At 44.5% G+C, this 18,389-nt stretch overlaps 1 protein-coding gene across 1 annotated transcript in view; it reads left to right on the top strand.

The window, feature by feature from the left end:
• The window catches only part of LOC306937300 (ladderlectin-like), a 31,493-nt gene extending 23,657 nt beyond the window's left edge, over positions 1 to 7,836 (top strand). Inside the window, exons 3-4 of the mRNA XM_079520971.1 lie at positions 6,314 to 6,561; positions 7,394 to 7,836. Of these exons, the coding sequence (XP_079377097.1) occupies positions 7,434 to 7,817 (384 nt within the window). The 5' untranslated portion in view covers positions 6,314 to 6,561; positions 7,394 to 7,433 and the 3' untranslated portion in view covers positions 7,818 to 7,836. The remainder of the gene's footprint in view (positions 1 to 6,313; positions 6,562 to 7,393) is intronic.
• Positions 7,837 to 18,389: the final 10,553 nt, after the last annotated feature.

The following is an 18,389-nucleotide window of genomic DNA, read 5'->3' as shown; positions in this document are numbered from 1 at the left end:
CGTGCGCTTCTGTGCGGAGATGCTTCAAGAAAAGGCTTTGATATTTCAATGGGTTTGAAAGATAGGGCAGAGAAAGTGGATTAATTGGAACAAAAACCTGTCCTTAAACCACATTCTGTGGAGCACCCCGAACTGTTTTTTAGAAAAGTTAAGTAAAGGAAATAGAAGAGGGGATGATTGATGATGATGATAATTGAAACAGTCCTTTCTGAACTGTCGATCGTGTGTGTGTGGGTGTATGGGAGGGTGAGAGAGACAGAGGGAGAGAGAGAGACTGGTAGGAGAGGTTTAATGGGGATAAGAGGCAGGCATTACATTATGCACAAATGTGACTTTTCCAAACAGGGAGCTGTGTTTTGATGCATACAGATGAGGCAATGTTCTCTGTACCTCCCTCCCCTCTCTGCGTCCTCTCCCTCACTTTATCCATCCATCTCCCTCCTCCCTACCCCCCCCCCCCCCCCCACAGCTCTATTCTCCTTTCATCCCTCGCTCCCTTCCCCTTTACCTTTTAATTTGCTCTCGACACTCTCTCCCACCCTTCCAACCTCTTCCTCTCCCTTCACATGCCCATTGTGCCTCCTCCACTCGCCCTGTGTCAGGTGACTATGATTTTTTTATTTCTAGTTTCTTTTCACTTTAGAGCCCGACCCAGAAAGGGCAAAAATGTTGGCTCAGGAGGTAGAGCAGGTCGTCCAATGATCCATGGGTCGGTGGTTTGAATCCCGGCTCCTCCTGGCTACATGTCGAAGTGTCCTTGGGCAAGACACTGAACCCCAAATTGCTCCCGATGTGCTGGTTGGTACCTTGCATGGCTTCTGCCGCAATCGGTGTATGAATGTGTGTGTGAATGGGTGAATGTAATGCACAATCTATGTAAAGCGCCTTGGATAAAGGCGCTATATAAATGCACCATTTACCATTTAAGTGAGGGGTGCTCTTATCATCGTACATTTCTATTGACAATGAATGGAGAATTTATGGCATTATTTGTCTGAGCAAATTGGCTATATTCGTCATACACAAACATTACATTCCCATTAACTAATAGCTGAATATAGGCTCAAAAATAAAACTGAATAGCAGCAAATAGCTAAATCTTTTCTCTTACCAGAGTGGATTTTACCAGATTTTCTTGTGGAAGGGCTTGTGCTCTTCCATGGTACTGATTTGAACATATATAAACCGACTTGTATTGTATTGGAATATAGGGGAGAGACGCGCCGCTTTTGTAACGTGTCATTGTTGTAACTTGCACGTTATCTCTCAGTACGTAGCCTCGGACGTTTTTATTTCCAGGGAGAAAATAAAAGTCTGGGGCCGAGTCCACTTCAATGCGGCATACAGTAGCGCAAACGTCGATCACTCTCTGCTGATTTCTGATCGTCTGCACCTTTGTTAAATTGACGCACACACGCATACACGTACACACACACACACACACACTCCTCTCCCTCTCTGTCGCTCTAATTAATTTGTCATGTCGCGCAGCTGCGTCTAGATTCTCCCGGCGGATCCTGCCGGGAGCTGCCTATGCCATAGAAAGCATAGGTGGTCCCCAGTCTACTCAGTATGTGAATGTGACCTATACAACCTAATATTTCACCATAATCTAGGGGGATTTTAGAGTAGACAGAATACACTGCACAGTTTTTTCTTTGAGTTCCACACAGACGCTACTGAAACCGTGGCAAGTATTGTGACTCGAATGGTACGTCACACATACGCAATGGCAGAGCAAAGTCATCTCGAAGCTGTGAAACAACAACTTTGTTTTATGTTTACTTACGTGGCCGGTTAAGACTGAAGGTTAGGGTTATAAATGAGGTTAGTAGTCGGACAACGCGCTAAACGCGACAAATCCGCTAAGTTCGGATTTGCACCCCTCACATATACGTCTCTCCACCGAACTGACTGATATGCCCATATATGGATATCTCTGTATCTGTCAGTTCTTGTCCCTTTTTTGCCCATATGTCATCAGTATATCTTCTTTGTGTATCCCAAAGGTCAAATTAGCCTTCGTGATTTTGGGGGATAAAAAGAACATATTTACAATAATGAAATATCACAATATTTGCCGATATCTCATTTGGCTGACCAGTTGAAAAACTTTTAAACCCATTATCGTCCCCCTGTATTTGCTTCACTTTGGCTTTGTAAGGCAGTATATTTTGTCAAGCATTGTACATTATGCCCATATATGAAGATACCTGTATCCGGCCGGTCCGCAGGCCTATCCACCCTTAATTTGTTTTTGAGTGGTAGCACACCATATCCATTGCACAGCTAAGTGTGTCCGTCCGTCCGTTTGAGTACGGAATGAATTGTATGAGTAGGATCTTTGACCCCTGTCTGAGTGGGACCTGCAGCTGCTTAATATAAGTCAACAACTGTGTTTGGCTCCAAGGCACTCCAAGGAACCACACGCACTATAACACAGTATTATAGCACACGGTCACTATATGTAACTATAACACACAGTGACTATAACAATACAAGTAGGCTGTAGTTTCACCGCTCAGTTCGCACAGGTGCGATTTTTATATAGGATGACAGCCAAGCCAAATCTACCTAACTAATATAATGTTCCTCTTCCAGTTTATTTGGAAGAACCATGCAGTCTAGATAGGGACCACAAACCGATAATAAAATGGTGGTATAAATTGCTATAAAAGCCAGTTATCTTGGCTTGCGGTGGGCAGTACGTGGGCTGTCCATTCTCATTTCAGACCCTGAAATGAAAATGGACATTTCAGGGGCTGAAATGTCAGTTTAAGTGCCAGGCCGTATTGGTTCTGCTGTGTGGTAAAACACGCAAACCCGTCTGCTGTGCTGACAATAAATACACACATTTACTGCCCTCACACTAGAGGCATGGGTTCCCAAACTTTTTCATGTCAAGGACCCCCAAAATAATTAGCCTGTGGACCCCCTATTTGAAAATATATGCCAAGGAGCCCCATAAGAGAAGATTTTAACAGCTCTAGCAGTGATTTTCAACCATTTTCATTCCAAGGAAGTGCTCCCGGTTTGACCTGAATTAAGCTACAGACCCATATTTAAGTGCAACTTTCAAATGTAAAAAAAATATATTTCAAAGATGGTGGTTAAAATAAACACATTTTTCTTTTAGCTTCTCACTGGTAAAAATAGGTTTATTCTCAATGTAACTTACTGGTTAAATGCATATGACTGACTCATACATAGCGGTGTCGAAGCGAAGCCAACGATAAGGCAAGGGAATCTTGGAGTTAGTGGAGATGTAGCCTGGAACTCACCTATGCTTTCTATGACATAGGCAGCTCCCGGCAGGATCTGTCGGCAGAAACTGTGCGCAGCTGCTGGACATGAGACTAATTAATTAGAGCGACAGAGAGAGAGAGGAGTGTGTGTGTGTACGGGTGTGCGTGTGTGCGTCAATTTAACAAAGGTGCAGACGATCAGAAATCAGCAGAGAGTGATCGACGTTTGCGCTACTCTGCCGAATTGAAGTGGACTCGGACCCAGACTTTTTTTTTCTCCCTGGAAATAAAAACGTCTGGGTTTCCGAGGCTAGTGGAGATGCAACGAGGACCCCAGAGACGCTACTCAAACCTCTCCCCATGAGCTTACCATGTTCTATCTCTGGCCTAACTGGCCTTACAACCCAGATACGCTGTTGACTACAGAGCCCCGTCCCACATCCTCAAAGCTCTCCCTGAGAGCCTACCGTGTACTAGCCAGTGGGCCTTGGCTCCGGTTTAGATGAGCAGTTCAGCCTTTGGACTTTTACAATCAGAATATTAAACTCGGAGTGTAAACATGTAAATCCTTTGAGCTAAAGTAACAAGAGTATTTTTGCAGTGTGTGAAGTGTGCACTCCAAAGCAATTTATTACCTAGTCGTTTTCCTGGTTGTTTCCTGTCTTCATTTGTATTTCTAATTTATTTTAAAGAAAAATACAAAAAGGTCAAGCGGTCTTTTCCGTAAACATCCTATCTGACTATGTATGAGTTGTTCAGTCCATTAGCCCCTTAAATATCAGGAGCCTAAACAAAGATCTAGAGGGCTATATTTATGCATGAGTATGAATGGGTCTGACCTTCAGCAGCCGTAAAAACAAATCAGTGTTTCCGTGCACAGCGCACGGAAACACTGGCGTCATAAACTTTTATGACCTCTGAAAAATCCTACAGTAAAATTGAGAAAACGCTGTCCTTCTATCCTTCTGTATCCATTTTTCACCTCAATGGATTGGACAATCAATCTGAAATTGCACATACTGTATAGAGCATTGAGGAGTCATTGTCTTTTTCCAGGCAGGGGCTGACAAAGTCGATTTTTGAGTGGTGCAGCCTCTCCATTGCGTGGCTATGTGTGTCCGTCCCTCCCTATGTATGCGTGGCCCTGTGTCTGAACACGGACAACACCTCAGCAATACCACTGTATGGCACTGTTGCACAGCGTCACACACACACACACACACACACACACACACACACACACACACACACACACACACATGCACGCGCGCACACACACACACACAGGCCAGGGAGGAGGACTTGTACCGTATAGCAGGAGTACAGTACAGCACCAATCAGTTCAGATGGACATACAGTATACTGCATATTATAATGATCACTTTTACTGTGTTTATTATATGTGGCTTACTGTATACTGCGACTTACTTGTTTTTAACTTATGACTATCAGGTTGTGCAGAGAGAGAGAGAGAGAGAGGTGGGGCAAATGGGTAACTTTGCTGTCGGGCAGAATCCTCATATCTCCATATCCACATATATTCCATTTTTTTCTCCATAAATGAACGCCCTCCTTAATCATACTACAGTGGTCACATGCACAAGAGTAGCAAAACATAGAAGATATACAAGCTCAAAACGCATTGCATTGCACATCTGCATTTTTTTCCCCCTTTTCTAAATCTGAAAAGCAACAGTTTGGGACATTCAATATGAGGTTTTCACCTGACATCATGGCACTGTGTGTGAACTCCACAGCTGCTAGTGCAGGGGTGGGCAACTTTGACGATGGAGCGGGCCACTATATTTCCACACTCACTCCAGAGGGCCACGTTGCATATTACTGTCGTAGCAAAAAATAGCCGATCTACAAGCTCAAAACGCTTCGCAATGCGACGTGTTTTGAGCTTGTAGATCAGCTATTTTTTGCTATATTTGAATTGAAATCCTGAATCCTGTTAACTTTATGAACTAAATCCAAACACATTGGACATACGAAAGCGGGTCATGTTTGCATGTTTGGAATTTTAACAGCTGAAATCTATAGTATGTCAGTATTCTGATATTAACCTGAGGGCCGCATTAAGTGAAGGTGGGAGCCGCATGTGGCCCCCGGGCCGCCAGTTGCCCATGTATGTGCTAGTGTATCTCTCTCTCTCTCTCTCTCTCTCTCTCTCTCTCTCTCTCTCTCTCTCAGTATGTGAGTGTGAACTGTGCAATAGCCAGGCAATGCAGTCATAGATGGTATGCATGTATAGTTGATCAAAGTGATCAACTATACATGGCAAAGTCGAGTTTAACGTTGTTTAATGCAATCATATATAGGACTTTCCTGCATAACGTCCGGGTATAATGATGATTTACTGGAGTGATTTTTAATACTTTAAATGTAATGAGCATCAGCTGCCTAACTACACGTCAGTATGCCCCCACGCAGGCTGGTCAGCATGATAAAAGTACATTAAACATGTTTATGATTACTTACTTATGTATTAAATGTGACATGAATATGTAAACTGCATTTGAAGAATGTATTGCGTCATATCATCCCCCGCTCTCTGTGTGTGTGTGTGTGTGTGTGTGTGTGTGTGTGTGTGTGTGTGTGTGTGTGTGTGTGTGTGTGTGTGTGTGTGTGTGTGTGTGTGTGTGTGTGTGTGTGTGTGTGTGTGTGTGTGTGTGTGTGTGTGTGTGTGTGTGTGTGTGTGTGTGTGTGTGTGTGTGTGTGTGTGTGTGTGTGTGAAAAGGTTGGTCAAACGAGTATCGTAGGTATCGGGCAGAATCCTCATATCTCCATATTAAAACTAACTCTTTTACTTCATTTTTTAAATAAATGAATGCGCTCCTAGATCACACTATATGGCGGTCATTCATATACAAGAGTAGCAAAGAATAGCCGATATATACAAACTCAAACCATGTCGCATTGCAGATCTGCTATTTTTGTGGAATTAGAATCTGAATCCTGAAAAGCAACAGTTTTGGACATATAATATGAGGTTTTCAGCTGACATCATGGCATCATGAGAACTGTCACAGCTGCTAATGTATCATGTAATCAAATGATGCCAGCTCTGAAGACACCCTCGTGTGGAGCACATAAAAAGACAGACACAGGCAGACAGCAACACACCCTTCAAGGAGACCCCGGACCCAAGCTCCACCGACACACACCCTTCAAGGAGACCCCGGACCCAAGCTCCACCGACACACACCCTTCAAGGAGACCCGAACCCAAGCTCCACCGACACAGAGACCACCTCAGGCTGACATGCTGCCGAGTCCTCACCTCCTGTGCTTGCTGGGCCTCATGGCACTAGGTAATAGAATTGTTCTTTTATTGTTTTATATGGTTCCATATGGTTTAAAGGACAACTTTAGTTTTTTTCTTTAACCAAGGTTCATGTTTTAGGTTTTTTTTATTTCATTTGCTGCTTTCTTTCGTTTTAGTGATTTTAGCTATTTTTGACAGGGGGCAGGGGCATTCGAACAACTTTTTTACAAAATGTTACTGCGATTTCTTTATTAATTTTTACTATAGTCCTACTAGACCCCAGGAAAGTACATCTGGCCACAAAAGAACATGAATGTGAAGGTAGAGGTACTAGGGGGGGATACCATACAGTGTGTTGTAGGTTTAATGTGTCGGTTTGTCACAACAATTTAAAACATTAAAAACAAATCACCATATTTGTTTTTGTAAAAAAATACATATTTAGGACCTTGTTCGAATGCCCCTGCCCCCCTGTCAAAATTTGCTAAAATCTCTAAAACGAAAGAAAGCAGCAAATGAAAATAAATTAACACTCACCTTTTACTTTCTCTAAAACATGAACCTTGGTTGAAAAAAACTAAAGTTGTCCTTTAAAGACCCCAGATTGACGTACTGTACATTAGCCCAAGCCCTCTGAATCCAATCACTGTAGACACACTCAGAGTCACAGAAGTGCAGGTCCATGTGGTTCTTAACTATAAATAATTTAGCTGAAAGGTTTGGGAACCTTGGCTGAACATTTGTATTTCTCGAACAAAAAAAAAATTCTTCTGACTCGTGTGTGTGTGTGTGTGTGTGTGTGTGTGTGTGTGTCTGTGTGTGTGTGTGTGCGTGTGCGTGTGCGTGTGCGTGCGTGCGTGCACGGTATTGCACGCCAGTCCCTCCGCTGAGCTGAAGCTGGAGCGTGGGAGCTGTCCAATGTTCTGGTTCAGCTTCAACGGCCGCTGCTACAAGTACATCAAACCACACCTGGGCTGGCGTGACGCAGAGAAGAACTGCCAGTCTCAAGGTGCCAACCTGGCATCCGTCCACAGCGGACAGGAGCACCAGTTCCTCCTGAAACTGACCCAGAACGAGCAGCCGCAGCAGACGGTGACCTGGATCGGACTGCACGACCTCTTCTTCGACGGCGGATGGTCGTGGACCGATGGCTCCGGGGTGACCTACACCACGTGGATGAGCGGCGAGCCAAACGGTTCGGGCGGTAACTGTGTGGTGACCCGCTGCTCCAGTGAAGGTCAATGGTGTGACTACCCGTGTCGTGACGGATTGCCCTCCGTGTGTGTACTTCGCGCATGCTGAACATGTCCTTTTGTTGAGTGGAATGTGTGATTCAAAATGCTGATTTGTACTGAGTCTCCACAATAAAAGAGCATGAAATATGTGTTTAACTGGTGCCATCATTTCAGTCTCTTGTCTCCTGTGAAGCACATTTAAAGACTTAGAACTAGAAAAAGTGCCCTTCTGGGCACAGGTCTCCACCAGGAGGATGGGACTGTGTGAGATGTTTGGCAAAATGTTTAGGAGTAATATAAACATGTTTTTTTGTTTTATTTGTTTTTTGCAACAAATTTCTTAATTTTGTTGAGGAAATGCAGAGCCAGATCACTCATAGCATCGTTCCAAAAATGTGTTTTGCAAAAATCAACCTGTTGGTGGCGCTATAACAGGCCAATGTGAAAAGGGTGCTCAGCCTAGTAAGAAAATGTGTGAAAGATTTCACGTAAATTGCATGCTGCGTTCATGATTTGAGGCTTTTGTTCAAAATGGGGCAATCTTGCAAACTGTGAAAGCCAATTATAGCCAATTAGGATGGAATATGAAAATATCGGACAGATCCGACTTGATCACATGACCATAGAGATACTGTGTAACGATTTGTGAGATTTTTGGACAGAATCTGGAGGAGTAATATCAAAAAATGTGTTTTACAAAAGTCGGCCTCCTGGTGGCGCTATAAAAGGCAGATGCGGAAAATGCAGGTCAAAGGTTTGTCCTTGGCCTCTAGGGAGTGTGCATGCAACGTTTCACGCAGATCGGTGCAGTTTTAGGTAAATGTGAAAAGCTGCCTCATGGTGGCGCTATAACAGGCCGTTCTGGAAAATGTGGGGCAGAGGTTCATCGTTGGCATCCAGGGAGTGTGTGTGCAAAGTTTGGCATCGACCGGGTTAACGGTGCCGGAGATTAGCTGGTAACGGACGGACGGACGGACGGACGGACGGACACACGGACGGAGTGCAAAACATACTCTCTCCCCATGCCTTCGGCCTGTTGGAGACAACTATAATAGCTATGGTGGACATGACATACTGTATACGGGGGGGGGAACACCATGCCATATGCTTTTACATTATTTTTGTAATTGTAATGTTACATTACATTATATCACACATTACATACAAAATAATACTGCTTTTTGCCAAGTGTTTGGGGGTCCATGTTGCAATTACATCCTCATAGTGCCATCCTAAACCTGCTACAGTGCATGCATGCCATATGCCCGCCGTCTGCAACCGTTTGTTTGTGTTGTCACGATTACAGGCAGTGGTGGACAGGGTACTCAACTCCACATACTTTCAGCAAAAGTACTAGAGTATAAGTGTGGGCATATAATGTGTAGAGTAAAAGTACTGGAGTATAAGTATGGGTGTAATTGTAGAGTCAGTCAAAGTACTGGATTGGAGTGTGTGTGTGCGCGCGCGTGCGTGTGTGCGCGTGTGTGTGTGTGCACGTGCGTGTGTGTGTGTGTGTGTGTGTGTGTGTGTGCGCGTGCACTTGGCAATGTGAACTCCACAGGTGCTAGATTAATGAACCACTAGCATGTCGTCTCTGTCGGATGGAAACCTTGTATTTCCAAAATCTATTATCGAGTTGTATTTATTATCTCTTTTTTAATATAAAATGCCAGTCTACAACAGGGTTCCCCAATAGGCGGCCCGCCGGCCATTTGCGGCCAGCAGAGCGCCCCCTTGTGGCCCCTGGAAGAATTACAAAAAAAGACCCCCTCCAAAAGGTTTTTTGGAGGGGGTCCCAGATATAAATGGCATTAAATGGGGGTCAGTAGCCTATGCATGTCAAACTGGGCAACCTTTTCAAATGGGGTCTTGCCCTGAAAATGAATTTTCAGGGCAAGACCTCGCCCTTATGCGTGCGGACTCTGCCCCCAGCCTGGTACCCTAGTCAAAATATGGCCCTTGAGGAAAATTAATTGGGGAACCCTGGTCTATACGCTTACAAGCTTAGATCAGCTAGTCTCACTGTGTGTGATACATGCTGTATGATGAAGTTGGACATTGTTTTACGGAAAAATAATATACAGTTAAAATATGGGGATCGGTGTCTCCTGCCTGACAGCAAAGTTATAGAGTAGCTAGCTATCCAAGAGGACGTTTATTTATTCAACTGGACAGTTACTCACACAAGAGTCAAGACACATTTATTAAATGTGTTTAAACACCGACAGCTGTAAATCACACTACAGTGATGTTATTAATGTAATAATCCTTCACTTTTTGATATAAACAATTCCTTTGTAATCTCCCTATTGCTGGTGTGTGTGTGTGTGTGTGTGTGTGTGTGTGTGTGTGTGTGTGTGTGTGTGTGTGTGTGTGTGTGTGTGTGTGTGTGTGTGTGTGTGTGTGTGTGTGTGTGTGTGTGTGCGCGTGTGTGCGTGCGTTTCTCAATTGTCCTGAAAACGGCTCAGTGTATGGGGGGGAGGGGTGACTGTGTGTGTTTAGAACTGTATTGTGAGTGTCTGTGTTCACGCACGTACAGTATGTGCCCGACGCCCGTACAGTACAGTACAGTACAGTACACACATACAGTAGCCTACTGAAAGTGTGTGGCAGTGAAACAGAATAATTCGGGCTGAGTAGAGTGAAGCCCTCATTATAGAAGACTCAAGCAGCTGTTGTTAATTAAAGCAACAGCATCGTCTAACACTGCTGCCTGTCACCACTCAGTCAGACGAGACCAGGCTTTACATGGGACAGTCTGAGTGGATGGAACCCATACTGCAGGTCCGTAATGGAGCGCTAACCTTCTAGCTGTCACCAACAACTGTGTGCTCAGTAGCTGAGAGCAGCCCCACAACCTCAGGAAATATAATGATCTACCAATGTACCAATATAGCTCTGGTCCATAGCTCCAATTCGTTGCATTTAGAGCTATATGTTACCGATGACTTCCGGGGCTCGCATGAATGCGTAAATAAAAATAAGTTTTTGCTACTCACTAAAACAAAGGCGGGTTGTGCCATTAGAAAGCCTACTTTCCTTAGTGGAAGCACTCTGAGCCCCCCACCACACGTATAAACGGTACTTTTTGGCCAGAAAGGGATTTTGTTTCCACCGGGAAAAAAATACTTTGTTACTCCGCTGCGCCCTCTACTGATATTGCCCAGAGAAAACCCTCATAGAGAATATTTTTCCTCCGGGGGCGTTCGGACTCGGATCTATGGGCAGTCCGATCTATGGGCAGACACCACTGTACCGCACTGTTGTGACGAAAAGACAGCTGAGCCAGAAGGCAAAGCTCTCTGAGAGTACGAACGAAGATTGCTCGGTAAACACCTATGGTCATGGGGTCATGACCAAAAGAATAAGGTCGCGAATACAAACGGCCGAAATGAGTTTTATCCGACGGAGTGCTGGCATCATGATCTCCCTTAGAGATAGGATGAGAAGTTCAGCCACATGCAGAGTCGCTGCTTCTTCGCCTGGAAAAGAGCCAGCTTAGGTGGTTCAGCCATCTGGTTAGGATGCCTCTCGAGCGTCTCCTTAGGGAGGTCCTCCATGCACGTTCCACTGGGAGGAGACCCCGGGGCAGACCAAGGATGAGATGGAGGGATTACATCGACTCACTGGCCTTGGAACGCCTCGGGATCCCCCAGGAGGAAGTTACTAATGTTGTAGAGGGAAGTCTGGAGCTCTCTGGTGGAGCTGTTGCCCCAGCGACCCGACTACGGATAAGCGGTTGAAGATGGATGGATGGATGGACATTGTGACATTGTTTTCCCAGTTGTGTAATAGAGCAGAATATGACCACCGACAGTAGACGGTAAAACACAAGTATTTACCAAAACACACACACGCACTCCACATGTACAGCCCAATGAATGCAGCAAGCATGCACTTTGATGTACACTCTCCCTCTGTCATGGGACCTAGTAGGAGGTGAGACACATGTGGTGTTTGTGTAGCGTATGCTGCTACGTGTGTGTGCTGCGCGCATGTGTGTGAGTTATATACAGTACAGTCCATATATGTAAGTACTTAAAGCACTAAAGGCATGCATGATTTAATGTGTGCGTATGTTTAACGTTAACATTATAGAAAAGCAACATGCCATGGTTATATACTTAATAATGCATAAAACTGCTGATGCCAACATATGATTTAGTCAACAAGGTCAGAGGGAGGTGTGTGTGTGTGTGTGTGTGTGTGTGTGTGTGTGTGTGTGTGTGTGTGTGTGTGTGTGTGTGTGTGTGTGTGTGTGTGTGTGTGTGTGTGTGTGTGTGTGTGTGTGTGTGTGTGTGTGTGTGTGTGTGTGTGTGTGTGTGTGTGTGTGTGTGTGTGTGTGTGTGTGTGTGTGTGTGTGCGTGCGTGCGTGCGTGCGTGCGTGCGTGCGTGCGTGCGTGCGTGCGTGCGTGCGTGCGTGCGTGCGTGCGTGCGTGCGTGCGTGCGTGCGTGCGTGCGTGCGTGCGTGCGTGCGTGCGTGCGTGCGTGCGTGCGTGCGTGCGTGCGTGCGTGCGTGCGTGCGTGCGTGCGTGCGTGCGTGCGTGCGTGCAGGATCAGGAAGGCGAAGGCAAATTACTACTAAATGGGGAAAAAAGGGGAGGAAGGAAGGTATAGCGATGGAAAGAAGGAAGGCAAAAAGGAATTGGTGAAAAGAAAGGGATAGGAGTGAGGATGGAGAGAGAGATGCCAGATTTATAGTGAAAAAGAGCTGAAGCACGCATATATACTGTAATACACACGTGCACAAACTTGTGCACGCACCACGCACGCACACGTGGACATAAATGCATGGGCACTCACTCACACACATCAATTGTAGGGGTGCTCAGTAATGGATATAGTTCACAGGGGATTGTTGCAGGTTAAGAGGGGACATATGCTGAGGCTTTTGTTACTGTGTGTGTGTGTGTGTGTGTGTGTGTGTGTGTGTGTGTGTGTGTGTGTGTGTGTGACCCCAGATAAAGGTCATAAGGGTGTCATTAATGTAGGATGAACAGAAGGTTATGTCAACATTGTGTCTATTGATTTCTCCTGCAGGCTCTCTCTCTCCCTCTCTCTCTCTCCCTCTCTCTCTCTCTCTGTCTCTCTCCCTCTCTCTCTCTCCCTCTCCCTCTCTGTGTCTCTCTCTCCCTCTCTCTCTCCCTCTCTCTCTCTCCCTCTCTCTCTGTCTCTCTCCCTCTCTCTCTCTCCCTCCCTCTCTCTGTCTCTCTCCCTCTCTAACCCTTTTGACTGTACCCCATTTAGTGTGTAGATCTATCCTCTCTCCCAGCCCTTCCTATTCACTTAGCTTTTCATTTCTTTTCGTTTTCCTCTTCTCTCTTCCCTTCTTTCTCACAGTTTTATCCTCTTTTTACTGCCAATTCTTTATATATTATATATTCTTTTTGTTTTATCAATTCTTCCCCAGCGCCTCCCTTCAGTGCTCCTTCCTTTCTGTTTCTCTTCTGTCTCAATTATTTCCTTCTATCTCTTTCTTCCTCTGACTTCTATGGAAGCCCTTTTACACCACTGTGATAAAAGAAATATCTATAATGAGAAAGTCTCTCTCAGTAATGACTTATTGCTGCAGCATGCATCTTGCTGCCTTAAACTACTGTAGGTAATTAGAACAACGTGACATTATTTTGGGGAAAACATTGTCTTGTCTTGGCAGTTCTCGCACCTCCAGGATTTCCTAGCTGAACATCACCACAGATGACACCAATGTGAATGTTCAGAAAACCAAGCTGGTGCTCCTTATTTATGTGGTTTTATTTCCGCTATCTGCCGGCAACTAGGCTCTTTACAATCGCCTATACTCGCAATTATTTGAGATAATTGCAATTATTTTGTCACAAGATTTTCATACATTTTCAAATATTTTCTGCTATTTTTACATTTGTATAGTACTGTATAAAGTTTTAATTATTAAATATGTCAGTCATTTCTTTGTATATTTAAGCCAGCCCCCAGAACAGCTGGCCAACGTTGAAGCCGTCGCCCCTACTGGTCAAAGCTGTAACTGCAGGCAGGCCCGTGCATTTAGCAGGAGTAAACCAGCTGGAAGTAGAGCGTTCTTCCGGGTGATTCAAAACGCCACCGAGCAACTTCCATTGAAATGAATAGCTGCTCCCAGTCTGCTCTCTATCCTTTATAACTCGATATATATATATATATATTTAAGTTATTCGTCATATCTGCCCTGTGCAATTTTTATTTTCGAAGCCTAACTAAAAGGCAAACGGACATTGTTTTTGTATTCATATGTTCCAAATATGTTCAATGCCAAAAAACACAATTAAATTGTTAATCGCAATAATGAAGAGTTGAGACGAAGAACCATTTAAGTCCATAATTTATTCTAACCCTTTACTTCCCCAAAAAGTTCCATCTGTCCTGATTCTTTATTATTATGGACTTAAATCGTTCTTCATCTCAACTCTTCAGTATGTTAAGTATAGTAAGTATGTACAATTAATCGTCAACTTAAATTTGGTAATCGTGACAATCATTAAAATAAGTTGTCTGAGGAGGTTAGTAGGCATAATCCTTCACAGTACAATCCCTTTCTGAGTGACAAACCCAACCAAAAGGCATTGAATACATTGAGAGATACAGTGACATACATTACATTTGTCCAGTGATCCAGGTGGCAGGGTTAACTTTCAGCATTCAACACAGAGTTGCATCAAGTATAAAATGTTGTTTGTCTGTATAAAACTTTTGACTTCAAAGTATACTGCCAGCTTAAGTATCGCAACATAAAGAATGTATTTTAATGTGAAGAACATACTGAATTTGCAACTAATGAGAAACGTTATAATAATGAGATGCTTTCTCAAAATAATGACTTTGCATACTGTAGTATACATACAAATAATTTGGCTCGCTGAAAATACCAGAGCTAGAAGCTCAGCTAGCTAGTCACGATGATATAATCATTATATCACATTTCTCTGCTGCTTTTTCCATCCAAGCAGCAATATTTTGAGCAGCTTGTGGTTAGTATTCAAGTGGCATTGTGGTCAGGCTATATGCTGCTCCCTCCCAGTCTTCATTAATATAGATGCCCAAGTATGCCTCAGTGGCAATATTTGCATTCATCTGTGGTAAGAGTGACTATTGTTTTGAGCTCTTTGAATATAAGCTTCTCCTTTCTTGAAAGCGTCCATTTCCTCTCAACCCGCTTGAAAGAAAAGGCAGCCCTGCAGAGATGAACTGACTCTTTAATCTCATTAACAACCAGTGGCGTGCACAGACATTTAGAGGGGCAGGTGCTCAAGTTAAAAAAGGACACCTTGTGCAGCGCGTGGAACCGGCCGGTTGCCTTAATCTATTTTGGGCGGGAACCCCTTTTGGTGTTAGCATTATGTTATGCTTTAGCTATTGAAAAATAGCAGATCTACAAGCTCATAGCGCGCCACCGAGTGGCGCGCTATGAACTTGTAGGTCTGCTATTTTTGAAAAATCTAAAAAAAAAGAAGAAAAAAAAGTTTCTTTTTTTTTTTTTTTTTTCAAAAGGGCACATTGCCAAAAGGGCAGGGGGTGCTCTAGCACCCCCTAGTGTATCTGTGCACGCCACTGGAGATCAAGTCCTTATAGTTCCCATAAATGGATGAGGTAGATCAGTGGTTCTCAAACTCTTGACATTTACTGTGTACAGTAAATGTAACCAAATGAACCCGTATGCGTCCAGACCATTTGGTTAATTGGTACACTCCGAGTTACAGACCTGTAAGGATCCCTTTGGAAGCCCCTCAATGAACCCTGATGGTCCCTGGACCCCACTTTGAGGCCAACTGTGAGATATATTATGGAAAGCTAATGTAGCTAACCTATGAGAACTACTGAGAATGTGTTGCACAGTGCAGCCTACGCTAAGTTCAATGACTTAATTGTGTTCAATGCTAATGTTTGTGTAGTGCTATCTGTATTTCTATACACAAAAATCAATTAAACATAATGAGGCGACTATTGAACCTTTGAACACAGCCAACATGCCCCTCCCTGGACACAAGGTCATGTGTTGATTGACTTCTGCTGATAACAAAATGTAAGTGTGCTGTTAATTAGAAGCAGAGTTAATACATGCCTAACCCTGATTAGAAGCCGCCATTAATGACACTCGTTATGCGATTAGTATCAATTAGCCGTAAATCAGCTGTAAACTGTGTGTGTGTGTGTGTGTGTGTGTGTGTGTGTGTGTGTGTGTGTGTGTGTGTGTGTGTGTGTGTGTGTGTGTGTGTGTGTGTGTGTGTGTGTGTGTGTGTGTGTGTGTGTGTGTGTGTGTGTGTGTGTGTGTGTGTGTGCGTGCGTGCGTGCGCGCGTGCGAAGAGAAGAGAGGTCATAGGGTTATAGGGTAACGATAAGAATGGAGGTCACGAGGGTTGAGTTAATAGTGTGTGTGTGTGCGTGCGTGTGTGCACAACTATACTATGCCGGATTAACATAATGTATGGAAGAAAATGTCTGCATATGTGCAATTGATGCGTGCGCACATTGTGTGCGTGTGTGTGTGTGATGGTGTGTGTGATGGTGTGTGAGTTGTTGTGTGCATATGAGACATGTGCCCAAATAGGAGGTGATGGACAGAGGGGAGGTACGGTAGTGGTGAAGGTGGGAGAACACGGGGAGGTGTCATGGAGTGAATGCTAATGTTCTCCTCTATAAGCTCACATGACATCACCTCCCCTTCTCCTCTTTGTCTCCGTCTCTTCACCGCCACCCCCTCCATTCCTCTCCTACTTTTCCCTCGTTTACGGTAAAATCCTCAGCCCTCATTCACACGTACCAAACACCAATCAAGCAATGTTTGGTCGTTTTTTTGTTTTTTTGGGCCACCACAATGCTTTTCCAATGGGAGTCACATGGTTTGATCAAACATTTGTGTTTGATCGCTGATTGCTCCCCTCTCATCAAACAAAAATGTTTGGTCAAACCATGTGACTCCCATTGAAAATCGAACCGAACATTTGTTGTGTAGGTGTGAACTAGGCCTCAGTGTTAACTCCGAGAGTGTACAAATGGACACTACGTGTTACAGACCTGTACATTTCCATTTGGTTTCTCTCCCTCTCTTTCCTCACTTGCCTATGGAGAAGATGCTTAACAACGGTAATGCTTTGTTTGATTTAGGATTAGTGAAGAATCAAGTACAGTAGGCCCTACTTGAAAAATGGTTTATCTGCCGTTTGAGCACAAAAAAGGATATAGCAAATTGGCTGATTGCAATCATGAGCACGCACGCACGCACGCACGCACGCACGCACGCACGCGCGCACGCACGCGCGCACGCACACATACACCACAGACATGATTCCACCAGGAAAGGATTTCTGTCAGCAACAGACTGTCATGTGTGTTCATTAAAGTATTTCTCTAAAAAATGGCACTTAAATTGTTTTGTGGACATCTGAGGGTCTTTGATTATCAAAGTCCCTCAGATGTCCACAAAACAATTTAAGTGCCATTTCTGAGAGAAAAACAGTTTGATAGCAATCAGTGTGTGTGCATTGTGAACCCACCTAGGCGCTGCTGCACACTTAATCTTGCTGTCTAAATAGTAAGGAAATATCTGTAAGTCTACCTCGAAGTTGGTCTTAGTGAAGAGTGCAGAGTCTGTGCTTAAGATAGCAGTGTGCTGTGCCCTGACTGTAAAGCTACCTCCACATTGCACCGACGGTCGGCTGTCGGCCAGTTTGAAAGCGTCGCGAGCTTGTCGGCAGGAGTCTCCCGACGAGAAGCTCCCGTCGCTTGCTGTCCATATCACCTTATCGACGCATCGGAACCCGTTGATGAAGAACCGAACATGTCCGGTCGGTTGCCGATGTCGGGGGTGACCCTATCCATGTTGTGATGAGGGGGGGTAAATTACTCCTGACTTGTAGTTATTGTCTCCACCAGGCCGAAGGCATGGGGAGAGAGTATGTTTTGCACTCCGTCCGTGTGTGTGTCCGTCCGTGTGTCCGTGTGTGTGTGTGTCCTTCCGTCCGTCCGTTACCAGCTAATCTCCGGCACCGTTAACCCGGTCGATGCCACACTTTGCACACACACTCCCTGGATGCCAACGATGAACCTCTGCCCCACATTTTCCAGAACGGCCTGTTATAGCGCCACCATGAGGCAGCTTTTCACATGTTTTACCTAAAACTGCACCGATCTGCGTGAAACGTTGCATGCACACTCCCTAGAGGCCAAGGACAAACCGTTGACCTGCATTTTCCGCATCTGCCTTTTATAGCGCCACCAGGAGGCCGACTTTTGTAAAACACATTTTTTGATATTACTCCTCCAGATTCTGTCCAAAAATCTCACAAATCGTTCCACACTATCTCTATGGTCATGTGCTCAAGTCGGATGTGTCCGATATTTCATATTCCATCCTAATTGGCTATAATTAGCTTTCACAGTTTGCAAGATTGCCCCGTTTTGAACAAAAGCCTCAAATCATGAACGCAGCATGCAATTTACGTGAAATCTTTCACACATTTTCTTACTAGGCTGAGGAATATATCCCACCCTTTTCACATTGGCCTGTTATAGCGCCACCAACAGGTTGATTTTTGCAAAACACATTTTTGGAACAAAATGCCTCAAAAACATTTTGCCAAACATCTCACACAGTCCTATCCTCCTGGTGGAGACCTGTGCCCAGAAG

This window comes from Electrona antarctica (genome assembly GCF_951216825.1).
Source record: "Electrona antarctica genome assembly, chromosome: 14".
Lineage (NCBI taxonomy): Eukaryota > Metazoa > Chordata > Actinopteri > Myctophiformes > Myctophidae > Electrona > Electrona antarctica.
Note: the sequence above shows the minus strand (reverse complement) of the source record. Positions and strands in the feature narration are given on the sequence as shown.